Source organism: Sinocyclocheilus grahami, unplaced genomic scaffold, assembly GCF_001515645.1.
Source record: "Sinocyclocheilus grahami isolate Dianchi unplaced genomic scaffold, SAMN03320097.WGS_v1.1 scaffold61.1, whole genome shotgun sequence".
Taxonomy (NCBI): Eukaryota; Metazoa; Chordata; class Actinopteri; order Cypriniformes; family Cyprinidae; genus Sinocyclocheilus; species Sinocyclocheilus grahami.
The window spans coordinates 1,627,859-1,644,145 of record NW_015505240.1 but is presented as its reverse complement, the minus strand read 5'-3'; the positions used below and the strand labels follow the sequence as shown (position 1 = coordinate 1,644,145).

Genomic DNA, 16,287 nt, shown 5'->3' with positions numbered 1-16,287 from the left:
ATTTCCGGGGTTATCTGGGTGAGAGATATCACACCGGTTAAATTCAGTGCCAGTCCTCCTTAACGCTTCTAAAGATACCTTGACGACTTCCACCTGCTGTATATTGAATCCAGACGTTGCATATTTCTTGGTTGTTCAGGGCTTTGTGTTTGTGTATCTGAGACGACGCACATCTTTTCCTTGTTTGGTTTAATTAACCTTATCGCTTACAGGCTCAAAAGGGATATTGTGAGATATTTAGATAGTGCAGATAAAGAAACTGGTTACTGAGTGTGAGAGAGAAATGGAGATGAGGATAGAGATTGTTCCACATGTTAGGAGACAGAACTGCATCTTACCACAACCACATGGGCTTTGGGGGGTCTTTTCTAGACTAGAACCCTCCGACTGTTGTCAGGACAACAAAAGAAATCTGCAATTTCTAATGTCAGTGATCATGTGCAACAACAAAAACCGAAACTTTCACATGTGCGTCTCAGGTTGGGAACTTTAAATGTGATGGAAAAACAAGACCTCACACGATAATGACATGGGCCTAAATATTCTGCAGCAGGTCGGTCCAAAATGGTTATCGAAGCCATTTTATTTTTGCTTTTCAGTAGGGATGCACGATATATCGGCCACCATATCGGTATCGGCCCATATCGGCTAATTTTTTCTGTTATCGGTATCGGCCTGATAAGAAAATTTGGCCGATATCTTAAAGCCGATAAATAATGCATTATTTCCTTCAGAGACACTTCAGATGCGCGCTGTTCGTTTGCAGCCTTTTGTGCAATTGTACATTGTAATATTGTGTTTATTTGATGTATATCTGATTTATCTCATATAGAATACGTTTGGTTAAGTTAAAAGAGCGCTTCAGTTTACCAGTGATCATCTTTAGCTCAGCACACGCAGCCCAAACAGCAGTGCACAACATTAATAACTATGATTGGGAATGTCGTGTATATAACATTCTAATGAGAACATTATTATAATAAAACGTTGGGAATTCTTTGGGTTTAGTTGCCGTGTTTCAGCGCGTTGTTATGGGAAGAGCGCATCCACAACAGGATCACACATTCTGACTATAGCACGCAAGAACTGCATCATTTTGTACATATATAAGTTGTAATATTATGTTTATGTTGTATTAATATTAATCTCAGGATGCATTTCCTTGAGTTAAATAAGCTGCCAGCAAAACGCTTCAGTTTACCATGTTCATTCAGCTCTTCAGCTTCAGCACGCGCAGCTCAACGGCTGCTATTTAAAACAGTGGTATTAATTTGTTACTTTTTCAAAATCATCGATACATTATTAATAACAACAACCACTTGTATTTTTCTCTTATTATTTTCATCAACAATATGGTTTAGTAATTAAAATCATTTAATTATTGTCCGTGCAGAGGCTATTCCGTTTTATTGATCTATGGCGCATTCATTTTGATTCTTTACACGTGTAATGATGTCCAGTGACTTGTTTGCATTATTTATGCATAATTTTATTTATTTGTAAGACTTTTTTATGACTAAATTTGGTAATGGGAGAGTAAAAATATTTTTAAAATGTACACCGTTCAAACTAGGCTGCTTATGTTGAAGTGTTTGGGATGTGGCTTTTAATGATGAGACCTTTTTTGTAATCAGGCTCTCAAAAAGTATATAACAATTTGGATATAGATTTATCGGCCAACATATCGGTTATCGGCTTTCAAAAATAAAGAATAATCGGTTATCGGTATCGGCCAAAATTTTCATATCGGTGCATCCCTACTTTTCAGTGATGTTTTGTGACTATCGTGTTATTGGGGGGGATGTTGGCCAATGTGTCAGACCATCTGCACATTTACACTGTGAAAAGTGTTGTGATTTGACTGCATGGTGACTAAACCTTTAAACCTTTCTAAACCTCTGACAACGCTTCAGTTGGGAATGCGGAACTATGTAAAAAGTGAACATTATTGAATTAAGCAAACCATTCACGCAGGTTTGATGTATCCTACACAAACATTCATTTTTTCAAACATTCAAATCCACTTAAGTTGTACTAATATCGATGCACTTATTATATTTTTATTATACTATACTAAGTGCATACTAAATGTGTTATTTTAAGTATGTTAAGTGCTATATGAATTAGGTTAGGTGTTTTGGTAAGATGCATTAAAAATTACAGCTTTAGACATTTGATTGAACACTGTTCATTAGTTTGAAGACACTTAAATTGCTCTCTTGGATTGCAGATGCTTTTGAGACAGCATAACTAAGCATAAATAAGTCCCCCTCTAGTGTTCTTGAATTTTTATTGCTTCACACAACTGCTTTTTCCCTTGGTTTGTGCATGACCACTGTAAAGTGCGCCATGGAGGCTAACTAAACTTTGGCTGGTCAACATTGTGATGACTAGACAGTTCAGGAGCTTAAAGATTTGATCCAGAATTATTCTCTGACAGAAACACTGCTTGATCAGTGCGGGTCACCGCGGATGCTGACCTGTGCACGGCACGTCTTTAGAGTAATATCCTTTTTCAAGACAAATTGCCTTGTCCTATGTACCTAGTGCAATTATATAATAAACTCCAAATTCAATTCAGGCTATTATGTTTACAGTATGTTATAGTCCCAATGCAACTGTACCGGCTGAAATAAAGAAGAGAACGTACCTTTCATGAAAAAGTGCAGTTCCTTCTAAAGATCATCTGCAATTCATGATAAAAGGCACTTTTGTCAGGTCTGCAAAGCATCCTGTGACTTGTCAGTTATATTTTTAGCAAGGGTAGGAAGTTCCTCCAAATATGATGTTTGGAAGAAAAAATACAAAAAAAGAATGACATAAAATACTGAAAAAATAAAGATATCCAAGCACTTTTCAGAGGTAACTGTTCTTTGTGATTTATGCCTTCCTCTAACTGTATTCCCAGAAGGCAAAGTGTTTTGGAGACATAACACTAGTATTTTCCGACAGCCGTTCTCCTCTCTTGAACTTTCTGGCAAGGCATTTCATTCTTACTGCTCGCTTGAGTAACCAGCACACCATGACAGACATTTGGTTCACCTCTGCATTGATGAACGGTTTATACATAAAAGTTTTAAAAGTGAAGTGACGTGTGGCCAAGTATGGTGACCCATACTCAGAATTTGTGCTCTGCATTTAACCCATCCAAGTGCGCACACACACACACCGTGAACACACACCCAGAGCTGTGGGCAGCCATATTGCTGCGGCGCCCGGGGAGCAGTTAGGGGTGCGGTGCCTTGCTCAAGGGTCTCACCTCAGTCGTGGTATTGAGAGTGGAAGAGAGCGCTGGTTATTCACTTCCCCCATCGACAATTCCTGCCGGACCTGAGACTCGAACCCGCAACCTTCGGGTTACAAGTCCGACTTTCTAACCATTAGGCCACAACTGCCCCCCTAATTGCGTGTTTTGACATAACTTGCCACAGTGTTGCTATAGATTACATAAAGTGAGTTACATAAAGTGAGCAGATCGCCCAAATGTTGGCTTTATTATAACACATGGGGCTTGAGATTATTTGCAGACCCCAGGTGTTGATATTTGAAGGACACTGAGAACCGTGGCGGACTGTAATGGATGTCAAACTTGAAAATGTGAAAATTTTGGTGATTCCTAAATATTGCAACATCATATGCTCGGGAGTTTAATACAGCCTTCAAGAAAATGGCTGTAATGTGAGGTATCATGTTATAAATAAAACTATAAATAAAAATGGATGATTGTTGGAATAGTAGCGCTTGAGCACTGTTTCATATTTTTCATAGACTGTATGCTGCACAACTTCCAAATAATTCCCCATGCTGTGTTTGCTTCCAGTTCTTGACTATGAAGCAGTTTCTGATCACATATCGTAATGTAAACATTGGATAGACGAAACCAACAAGGCATTTTTTTAAACCGTAGAGTAGACAGATCCAGTCATCACATGTTTCCACAGAATGACATTTGGCTGTCCGTAAGTGATTTTTGTTCTAAAGTTGGCCAGCTCCTCTCTCTAGATTCCTTTCTCGAGCTGTTTTTTGCAAATAGGAGTGATGTGAAAACAATAGACGGTGAGCACGAGGCAGAGTGACAAAGGAGGAAGATTTGCCAAAGCAACAACTCAACACATAAATTATATTTCTCAAATATCTGAGTTTTCCTGAAACTTTTCCAGCTTGCCAGTCTTGCTCAGGAATTTTCTTGGACTTGAGTTTCTTAAAAGATTCAAAAGAGTTTCCATCCTAGATGTGGCCAATATACCAGTTGAACCTGTGAAATATTAGTATTTCTGTTCTTTAAAATTTGGCTGGTTAGTTAGCTGTTCAAATTATGTGATGTGATATAATGTTTTGTATTTCAACCAGAATTTAAGAAAATATTGTTTTATTTAATATTTATCGCCCACTTTAATTTTATTTAATGGTAACACTTTACTTAAAGCCTTTATATAATGCATTATGAAAGCTTATTTAATGCATTAATTATGCCTTGTAATACACCTTATAGCCTAATGCATTGCATGATCTCATGAATAATTGTTATAATACATTATAATACTTAGATGTTAATTGTTACACCTTTACAAGGTATTAAGCATTAAAAACAAGTGACAAACAAACCTTCAAATATTATAATGCATTTTAAATTTGGTTAAGATTATTAATGAAAATATATATAATGCAATACAGTGTACATTATTAATAGCTTTGTAATATATTATACATAAAGGCTTTAAGTGTTACTATTTTAATTGTATCTCCTTCACTCACATAACATTAAATTGACATTCAGTTTTTATAATACTCTGCATTTAAAGTTTCACAGTTGCTCACTGTTTATCAGCAGTGTGTATGTTGAAGTAACTGACAAGCACACTTTAAATTCAACTGAAATGTGAACTTTTACTGTGCAACGCCCATGGATTACATGATGCCCATGCCAGCATAGGTTTCCAGACGGACTAAATGCCCATTACAGTGTCAATATGAATTCATTTCAGTTTCTCATCACCTCAGCATGTCTGAAATGTTGACTGGCAGATCTTTGCATTGGCAGGCTGGTTCTGTCAGGCCCTATTCCAAGCAGTTACAGCTAAACAAGCACCAGCACTTCTGTGATTTAATGTGAAGTTGTGAACGTTTAAGCACGGGGGGAAAATTCAGTCCAGTGGGTTACTGGAGGCACACCGACTCCTGTGGGTGGTGTTACAGTGCGCACAGAGAGAAGACAAGAAAAACGAGAAGCCACATCTGGGGCCAGTGTGGAGGAATGTAGAGTTTTCAGGCTCTTGATCTGTGCCACATTATCAAGATTCTTCTAAGCATAAAAGCAGAGAAGGTGAAGTGGCCTTCTGCGTCAGAGCACCAGCAAAACAATTAGACCCCCCTGAACACACATACACACACTTGGCACAAAAGCACCAAGATCAAATCAGTTTTCAGAGACCCAACTCGAGCGAAGGGTGTTTACTGACATGCAGTATAAGATTCAATGAGTTCTACACTCTTAAAAATAAAGGTGCTTCAAAAGGTTCTTCAAGCGATGCCATAGAAGAACCATTTTTGGTTCCACAAAGAACCATTCAGTCAAAAGTTCTTTAAAGAACCATCTCTTTCTTGCATCTTGTAATCTGAAGAACCTTCTTTCGCCACAAAGAACCTTTTGTGAAACAGAAAGGTTCTTCAGATATTAAAGGTTCTTTATGGAACCATTTAGACAAAAAGGTTCTTCTATGGCATCGTGAAGCATCTTTATTTTTAAGAGTGTAGGCTCTAATAAGACCCCTTACATGTGTAATACTGAAACTTCAAACAGCCACACACATACACAAAGCCTGTGTTGAGTTATACACTCATTATATATCACCAAACATTAATGGAGGTCTGTGTAATTTACAGTTTCCAGCTGTAGAGGTTTTTGCTCAGGAAAAGGGGAGAAAGATGCCCGCCGCAAATCCATGAAATAATACGACCGCTCTCCTTACACAGCTGCTAATGGCTAAGGCTCCTGGCCAATTATGTGGATGTTAATTATGAAGGAAATTGACATTTTTGTTGTGCATTTGTTAGCCTGTGATTTCCAGCTGTGATCGTTGATGACTTTGTGCTGTGCTTGGCTAGATAGTCTCGAAAATGTATCTGTGAATATTAAATACAAGGTATCAAGTTCAAGTGGTATGCTAATCTTAAAGTCATCATGGTAGGGCTGTGCAAAAAATCTAATGCGATTTTCATGCACAACTCGTCAGTAAAGCCGCTCCTGTGATTAGTAGTAAATCTCCAGCACGTGCGTTCAGATGGAGCAGCATTTACTACACAGAGCCGTAGTTCACTGACAAGCTACACAAAATCACGTTCAAAATCGCAGGCGATTCATTAATGACGAGATGTGCATGAAAATCACATTCGATTTTTTGCACAGCCCTACATCATGAGTTTGAAATGCTCCCAATTCATTTTTTTAATACACATTCCTGGACTTACTGTGCATGATTCACTAGTGTCTTTGAAATAACCTTCCTTGTCAGGCTGGAATACACTACTTTTAAAATACGAACAGATTTTCAAGCACTAGACATCATACTTGTCAACTTTGTAAAATGGTTACTGAGAAAAATTCGTCATCTTACAATAAACAACAGCAGATAACACACTTCCAGACTTTGGTTCTCTGCCCATCATTTATTATGTAATTTAATGTGAAATCTGTAAAATCTGACTGTCTAAAACTTGCAGACTGGCTCTGACTTTCAGCAACTAGTGTCAACCCCTCCAAACTGTAAACTGTGACAAAAATCTGTGCAAAAGTTGTGTAGTGTATTTCAGCCAGTTCTATCGATCAATCGATTCTATTGTTTGTTCTGTCTATTATTCTATTGTTCGCCCATTCTTTCTGTAGTTCTATCTCTCCATCTATCATTCATTCTATCATTCTTTCTATCTATCTATCGTTTGTTTGTTGTATTATATCTATCTGTTGTTCTGTCACTCATTCTATTGTTCTATATGTTGTTTGTTCTATCTACTGTCCTGTTGTACTGTCCATTGTTCTGTCTATCATTGTATCCATTGTTCGCTCATTCGTTCTATTATTTGGTCTATCTGTCTGTCCGTCCGTCCGATTGTTCTTTTTTTTTCTTACCCCTACCTATTCATTCATTCTATTTATTTATGCTATTGTAATTGGTAATGTTGCATTACGAAATTAAAATGGCTTGCGTATGCTGCTTCATGTTGGTTTTAATGTTCTTGATTTAACATTTGTAGCGTCTGGAACACTCCAACACACAATATATATTTTGTTAGCTAGATTTCACAAATACTTTGTAACACCCCAGGACGCTGAACAAGACCCTGGTTTCATGGTAACCCGATACATTTACAACCTTGTGGAATGCGAGCCGGCTCTCATTCTGCTTTCTCCAGAAACAAGCGCTACACATTATCACAGAGCTCTTTTAGCAATTCAGTTTTAATTGTGCAAGGCACAATTCTTTGTGGAGCTGCTTTTAAGCTGTGTTTGAATTTGAATTAAATTTGTTTTGAATTCAGAACATTCATTCAGAATTTTATATCAGAGAAATTGTCATAACATTATAGAATATTTAAGTTCTCTTATGACATATAGGACATTAAAATGGTTTTTAAAATGGCATCATTAGAACATCATAATCACTTTTATTTTTGGAACCTTTATTTAGAGCCTTAAAATTCAAATAGTATTTGATTTGAATTAAACTGACGTTGCTCGTAGACTTTGTGCATTCCATGATAAATTTCTCAGTGTAGACAGAATGTAATGTTATTTCCTCCATGTGCACTGTCTGTGTGTGTGTTTACTGCAGGTCTGTGCTCAGTTTGTTTATAAGGTAATTAGAGATCTCTCAGAGCCCAGCGAGTGTGGCTGAGGTCACACTAATCCAGACCTGATTTTCTCCTGGTAACTGGATACCCATCAGCGTGGGAAATTAAATAAACACAACATTAGGAAAGCACAGGTGCTACTGTACCCACTAATAACGCCTGACAAGTCAAGTAAAAGCTCTGTTTAAAAGTGAATGTGTCTCAGTGTTAATGCACCTGTTTTTGTTTGGACATGGTACTGGAATCTCACCGCTCATTCATAGAGTTCCCATAATTTCCATCTCATTTAGCAGAGGCTGAAGAAAAACAACACATTTACTTTTCCGCACTATTGTATCTAAACAAAACACTCCCAACTCTGTCTGACTTATTCTCTTTTTCTCTCTTACATAACAAGGATTTGGTTAGAATTCTTGTTGTTTCTGAGTGACTCAACCTGAACTAATCCATTTCATCCTGTTTTAAACCTCCCAAGGCTGGGTTCACATCTGGATCCTCCCCTCCTGAGACGTGCGAACCATCAGAGCAATCGGGCCACACAACAGCACCCCACATCCTCTTCTGCTATTCAATGTGATCTTATTGCAGTCTGGCCCCAAGAGGATTTTAAATCGTAAATGATGTAACGGCCTGCAGTTGCATGGAATTCTGGAATATTAAACTACTGGATGAAAACGTCTCGGGTTACTTATGTAACCATGGTACCCTGAGGGGAACGAGACACTGCGTCCTCTAGGGGTCGCTATGGGGAACGCCTCGTCGTGACCCGTGTCTGAAGCCTACATTGAAAAAACACCAACTTGTTTGGCCGGCGACAGCCATGACGTCACTACCGTCGCGACTAGTACAAAATAGGCGCCAGTAGCGCACATCACTTCTTCGTCTGAAGCTTGTGTCCGCAGCATGGCACAAAAACTAGAGGACGCAGTGTCTCGTTCCCCTCAGGGAACCATGGTTACATAAGTAACCCGAGACGTTCCCTTTTGTGGAACTTCGAACTGCGTCCTCTCGACGAGGCGTTCCCCATAGCGACCCCTAGAGGACGCAGTTCGAAGTTCCACGAAAGGGAACATCTGTTTGACAGACAGTCCTACAAAATATTCAAAGTAAATTTAGTTGAAATACTGTTTCACTCCCAGTTCATCAGGTTCTATGCTCAAATGAATTAAGTTTCTTTATCTTTTTGGTGGATTTCCAAGGAGGAATGGATATTAGTTTAGTATTTTTGTTTTCTTAAGTTTATTAGGAGGAACCCTTTAAGGTGTCATATCATGAGAAATTAAATTGTCCTTAATATTTTTTATTTTTGATGTACTATGAAAACATATTGTAACTTTCAAAGGTCAAAACTTCCTTCCAGTTCAAAAGGATAACTTGCTCTGAACTATTTTGTGTCTAACTGCATTCATGAAGACTGGAGTGTCTCTCAGAGGTCCTGCATAAGAAATGGTCATCAGGAAAACTGATTCTGAGCCTCTATCAGTCTGTCAGAGTTTATCCACACTGACAGACGATCCACTATGGGGAGTGATTCAAAGCCTTCACATTAATATGTGTCTTTTTTTTAACGTTAGTGCCATTGGCCTTATCTTTAGAAATAAATGTCTTGCTTTTTTCCACTGATTTTTTAATTTGCATCTGTAGAGTGCATTTTATTTAGAAAGAGACAGGCCTGAACACTTACCAAGCACAGACTCATGATTAGTTTTGTGTTTTCAAGCTTCTGAGATTAAACCAGTGCTGTGTCACACAGATAATATGAATCGGTGTAAGTAGCCGTAGTCTATATAAGACCTCAGCACAGAACATCTGGGGTTGCTCAAGGCAAAATATTATAGCTCTTGTGAAGTTTTGTATATTTCCATAGTTTTGGATTGTGTGATGTATACAGTATAGTTTGATTCCGTGTTTGAACATTTCTGGCTCTGTTTAGGTCATTATGGGATTTGGTCCAGCTGGATTTCATGTTCTCCTATCCATTAAGCTTGTATAATTTTTCATATTAATGATGCACATATTAATAAATACTTTCATGCAGTGCAGATTTAGTTCCTAAACTCTTGGGTATTTGCATGCTTCATACTGCATCACATCCACAACTAAATTACCCTTTATTTTGAGGTTATATAAAGATGTTTACAATATAAAAAAGCTAATTCTAATAATTGTATAATTTGTAATAATTACAAAAATGAACTCGTGATAGATTTCAAAGTTTGGGTTTCATGTGTCTTTATAATGTCGTTTTAAATTTTTTTATGAAAAGTAAAATCCTCAAAGTATGAATATTTGTGAAAGCACCAGATGGATGGAAACCTGTGTAAACGGCACTGAGAGTCAATAAACAAAGCTTTAAAAATATTTTTGGAACACTTACCCTGGCAGACACAGGTCCACGGTCAGTTCTGGCTGTTCTTCTCTCGGAGTATTGCGTGCTTGTTAAGATGGGGACATATCAGAGTTTGTGTATTTGTGGAGGACCAGGGTGGCTTTGGTGTCAGCATAAGCTTTTGCATCTCAGTGTACATAAACCTGCATCTTTACTATCCTGCTGTATGTGTTTGATGAAATGCTTTAATTTTTAATTACAGACTTGACTATCCTGAGCACAGTTTGAGACGTTGTTGAGATATGTGAGTTTACTAGAGATTTTTACCTTTGTTTTAAAGGGGTCATAGGATGCTACATGCACTTTTACAAGTAGTTTAAACTGAAATGTGTGTTGGCAGTGTGTGTACACAACCACCCTATAATGATAAAAATCCACCCAGTGTTTTTTTTTTTATCTGGTTAAATGTTTTCCCCTTTCTCAAATCGAGCCGATCTCAGATGCCTGTCTGTGTGACGTCACACAGACAGGCCCCTCCCACGATAGTTTGATTGACAGTAGCGTTTCAGCACAGACTGGACTGGTGTCTTACCTCAGACCCACCCTGAGTGAGCTGTCATCAATCCGCCATTGTTTCACCGCCGGAGCAGATGTAGACAAGAATGACTCCTAAGCGATTGAGGTGTTCTGTTGTTGGATGTAATAATGAACATAGCAGTCGTCATTTACTCCAGACATCTGAGCCGCTGAATTTGCAGTGGATTACATTGTTTCTGAAGGGAATGCGCCCCCGAACTACATAAATGCGTCTGTTCGCGCGAATCATTCATGATCCAGTCTCATCTACAGAAGAAGGGAATATAATGTTTTGTAATGAATCTTTGCAAATCGCCTTTCCTAATAATGTGCTAATTAGCAAGTTTCACAATGAATAAGGGGCGGGGTTAGCAGAGCTAATTAACATTTAAAGGAAAATGCTACAAAAACTGCTTGATCTGAAAAGAGCTGTTTTTGACAGGGTAAAAAAGGTGTTTTTTACACTACCATTGAGAAATTTTAACCAAACTATGTTACAGACTTTTCATTAAGACCCTAAAGAATCATATAAACTTGTGGAAAATGGGCATCCTATGACCCCTTTAAGTGAAATATGCAAGAAGCAAGAGACTTGCTTAAAGTCTCCATTTGCACTTCATTTAATCTGATTGGTGTCGAGGAGAAAAGGTCTAGATCATTTGCATATGTTGCAAATTGACAGCTGTATTGTAACACATGCCAAGTGTTTGTTTCTGTAGCAGTGGTGTGCATATGCATGTGTGATTTTACTTTTAGTAAAGTGAATGTGACCCCCTGAGTGTCTGTGTGTACATGACTGCAAACATGCGTCAAAGTGTGAAAATCACCTCCACCTCGTTCTGCTCTCACACCCATCATCACCTTCCACAGCAGGAGATTTGTGCCTCCTCTGCCCTCCTCTTCCACTTCCCAGTGCTTCCATGGATTCTCTTTATTTCTGATGTTTTTCTCCATATAAATGTGAGTTACGGCACTTGTGTGGCACTGCATAGTTGATTTTACAGTTCTGTGTTTTAGCATGGGTCTTATTGAGTTCAGAATTTGAGTTTTTCTACCCTGAGCTCTCTTATTCACTCTTTGAAAATTAAGTTTCTTCACATTATTCTACAAAAATTATTTTGTTTAATCGAGTCCTTGTAATTGAGTTTTTTTTGTTTGTTTGTTTGTTTTATTCAAAATAGTAATTTGTTACATTTATAGGTTCTTATGTAAGAAATTAAAAATGAAACTTTAGTGCAGAAACACAAACACCCAGAGTCTGCTTCTCAGTAGCCTGAATGCTACAGGTTCTTGTTAGCATGGGAAAATTCTCCAGGAGATTTGTGCCTCCTCTGCCCTCCTCTTCCACTTCCCAGTGCTTCCATGGATTCTCTTTATTTCTGATGTTTTTCTCCATATAAATGTGAGTTACGGCACTTGTGTGGCACTGCATAGTTGATTTTACAGTTCTGTGTTTTAGCATGGGTCTTATTGAGTTCAGAATTTGAGTTTTTCTACCCTGAGCTCTCTTATTCACTCTTTGAAAATTAAGTTTCTTCACATTATTCTACAAAAATTATTTTGTTTAATCGAGTCCTTGTAATTGAGTTTTTTTTGTTTGTTTGTTTGTTTGTTTTATTCAAAATAGTAATTTGTTACATTTATAGGTTCTTATGTAAGAAATTAAAAATGAAACTTTAGTGCAGAAACACAAACACCCAGAGTCTGCTTCTCAGTAGCCTGAATGCTACAGGTTCTTGTTAGCATGGGAAAATTCTTTTTTTTTTGGAGGGAACTCCGAAGACACCCATTAGTTCTGGGCAACATACAGCAGAAAAAAAATGGTGTGGAGTGGAAAGACTGCAAGTCTGTCTGAAAACAAGCTAATGTAGTCAAGTCTGTTAAGTTCAATGCCAAGTTGTGGCTCATGATTATTTTTTAATTATCAGTGATTTCGCCACTGATTATTCAAAATTGTAAATATTTGCGGCATCATTTCCATAAATTAATTTCATATGGTTTCATGTAGTTGAAGTCTATTATTATGTGTATTTATAATTTTTTCAGGATATCAAGATATAGATGGTGCCCCTTAATATTGGGAGGGTTTACTGTGTGTGAGAGAGATTTGTAAGTGATTGTAGTTCTCGATATTTTCATCTCGAACTTCAAACAAACCAATAAAGTTTTCCTGTGTGAATCGGACCACCTAAACCGCTCCCATGATTCAAACCATACCAGCCTGCCGTAGCCCAGCTCAGACCCCTTAGATCGTCTGTGGCTTTAAAAGCGATTTGTGTGGAAATATGTTAGCTGTTTATATCTTATTATCTTGTAAACCAATGCATTTAATTGTTTAACATGCTGATATCCTTTTTAATATGCGCTATTTAAGCATTGTTGATCAGTTTGCTTCTAGATTAGACCAACAGAGCTTACTCTGGCAGACAAGACTAAACCGTTCCACAAAATTTGTGAGTAATACTGTTGGAAAGGATATCACCATTACTTAATATTCAAATTTCCCCCTTGTTGTATTATTAGTTTTTCATTTTTTTGAGCATTGAAACATTTGGGAATCATTGTAGCATATTGTTGAAATGAATCATTTCTGTTAGTTCTTGTGAGTTGTTCCCTTGTCATTCCAAAAGAGTAACATCTCCACGATGACCACTTAGAGCTGGAAAATGTTGGGGGGGATATTATTGTCTTACCTTAGAGGTGAGTTTTCCATCACTGTCCAGAAAAAACACCTTTTTTACCTTTGGATCTTCACTTTGTCTGTCTCATATTGTGGACTTGGATTTCAAATTAAATACGATTAGGATAATCACAAAAACAGAAGTCACATTAATAATTCATGCAAGTTTGTTTCAGGCTGGATTGAGGCCACTGTTCTGTCTTTTCCATGGAGTTTCTTAGGCAAGCATCACCATTATTATTGCTCATCCGTTCAGTTGGGGGTTTGAACAAACCCAAAATCCTGAGTATTAAACGTCTGTGCATGACTCATCTCAGTCTGTTTGTGCTAAAGATATGAATGATTCCTTAAAACGTGAAGCTTGTTGGAGATAGATTTGCTTTGATACTTTTATAAGCGCTTGTGATTTTTCTGGCAGGTGATGAAACAGGTGAAAAAAATAGATTAAAAAAAATAAAGAAAAAGAAAAAAAGAGCCAATATGCAACTATGTAAAATTCCTGCACTGCTGTTGGTAAGATTTTTTTTTTTTTTTGAATGAAGTCTCTTATGTTCACCAAGGCTGCATTCATTGGTTTAAAAAATACAATAAAAACAGTAATATTATTACAATTGAAATAGCATTTTTCTATTTTAATATTTTTTAAAACATAATTTACTCCTGTGATGCAAAGCTGAATTTTCAGCTGCCATTACTCCAGTCTCCTGTGTCACATGATTCCTCAGAAATCATTCTGATATGCTGATTTGGAGCTCAAGAAACATTTCTCATTATTATCAATGTTGAAAACCGTCTTGATGCTTATTATTTTTATCAGGATTCTTTGATAGAAAGTTTAAAAGAATTATGTTTATCTGAAATAGAAACATAATTTTTTAACATCATAAATGTCTTTTCTGTCACTTTTGATCAATTTAATGTGTCCTCGCTGAATAAAAATATTTATTCATTTATTAATCTTACTGACCCCCAATTTTTTTTTTTGAATGGTAGTGTAGCAACATCCTGGCAACCATCCTATCAAGGGTAAGACTTAATTACATTTTTGAAGAAAATATTATATGTATTTCTTTCACTTCGTCTCTCTTTCAGAAAGAAGTGCTGTGAAGGTTTTAAGTTTGTACTGGGACAGTGTATTCCAGAAGGTAAGACCTCTTTCCGTCACTCGCTCTCTCTCTCTCTCCCTACCCAGATTAGACTCCTCTGGGTTGAATTTGCTCTGATATTTCTGGATGTGTTTTCCCTCGTCTCCCATTAGCATTCTAAACAAAATCATTCCTTTTGGAAACCACTCAGCTAGAGCTTTTAATGTTGTTTTAACATTTCCAGCACACCTTAAACAGCTTGGCAGAGTTTCCCCACCAGTAACGATAGCTTGATTACCTCGTGTGTGTGTTTTTTATAGTGGGAACAGGTCAGTATATTAGCTTATGAATTCAGTAATATACTTCTCGATCTTTGGTTGAGGGGTTCAAACCACTAATGAGTTTTTACTCGTAACTGTCAAATAAAAATGTGCAACTATATTGTCTGTGTTTTGCGGTTCGCCATGCCACATTGAGAGGGTGTATAGTGGTCCCTGGAACCCTTTGAGACCGTCTACAGCTTGTTTTTAAAGCCTTTTTCCTGTTTCTATGCTGTTTGTGTACTCTGGTGTCCTTACCTGCCCTCTCTCCTCTGATGAGAAACACATAAATTACCGGTTGAGAATGGACACATATATTTCCCTAACTCGTACTGCATTCCATGCTCTGCCTGAGATGGTTTGGCTCTTCCCGGAGAAATCATGGAATAAGGAAAAGATGCGAGAATTGTTGGGCTGGAACTGGCAGTAATGGTTTCCCAGACCTCAGTGTTTTGTTTTAGCTATTGTAATAAAATTCTGAAGGGAAAAGCCTTTTAAAGTAGCACATTTGCATATGATTTTCGGAATTGACAATTATATTGTGGGTTTTGATTTAAAGCTAGGTTTGGTTTTTGTAGTCTTGTGCTTTCATCTCTTGCTGTGTTGATATTTGTTTGTTTGTGGGTGTGTTTGTATACGCAGACTATGATGTGTGCGCTGGCGCCCCATGTGAACAGCAGTGTACCGATCATTTTGACCGTGTGGTATGCACCTGTTATCCTGGGTATCGCTATGACCGGGAACGACATAGAAAGCGTGAGAAACCATACTGCCTGGGTAAGATTTTGATCTTATTTAGTGAGAAAAGTGAACTTATTTGAGTATATCGAATACAGATATGAGTGCAAAGTACTATATTACCGTGGTAGGCAGGGTTTGGTATTACTGAAAAAAATGTGCAAAAACAAATCCGTTTTCACACAGCAAATGTGCAGCACAGGTACGAAAGCATTAATAAAATACAAGAAAAAGTGATGATGACCATTTGCTTTTGGTCTCCAGCATAATTGTGTATGCAATTTTTTTGTGTGTGTGTGTGTGTGTGTGATGCTCAAAATGTACATTTACCCATTTTATATATATTTTTTTCTGCTGTGAAATAGTTCATAATTCATAGTTCATAAAATTGTATTTCATATAAATATATAATTATGAATATAATTAAATTCTTAAATTTATTTTATTGTTTATTTATAAACTACTTACATTTAGTTTTCCTGAAACTGTGGTTACCGTGGAAACTTTTTTGTAAAAATGACCATTAACGTTAAATTGGACTTGTTTGAAGTATCAGGAATATTTAACAGTATGGATATGTTAGCGCCCTCTATGGGTTGTTTTTAATTCACAGGGTTGATTTCTCAATGCCTCTTTAATAACAGCATGAGTGTTTCTTAAAGGGTCTGACCTCCCAGACTGCTGAAGTGTCAAGTGGATTTGATGGGAGTC

At 37.3% G+C, this 16,287-nt stretch overlaps 1 protein-coding gene across 2 annotated transcripts in view; it reads left to right on the top strand.

Moving 5' to 3' along the window:
• Positions 1-16,287, top strand: part of LOC107584559 (collagen and calcium-binding EGF domain-containing protein 1) — a 66,056-nt gene that overhangs the window by 29,917 nt on the left and 19,852 nt on the right. For both annotated transcript variants that reach the window (XM_016271234.1, XM_016271233.1), the window contains 2 exons: positions 14,526-14,578; positions 15,481-15,615. In XM_016271234.1, the coding sequence (XP_016126720.1) occupies positions 14,526-14,578; positions 15,481-15,615 (188 nt within the window). The remainder of the gene's footprint in view (positions 1-14,525; positions 14,579-15,480; positions 15,616-16,287) is intronic.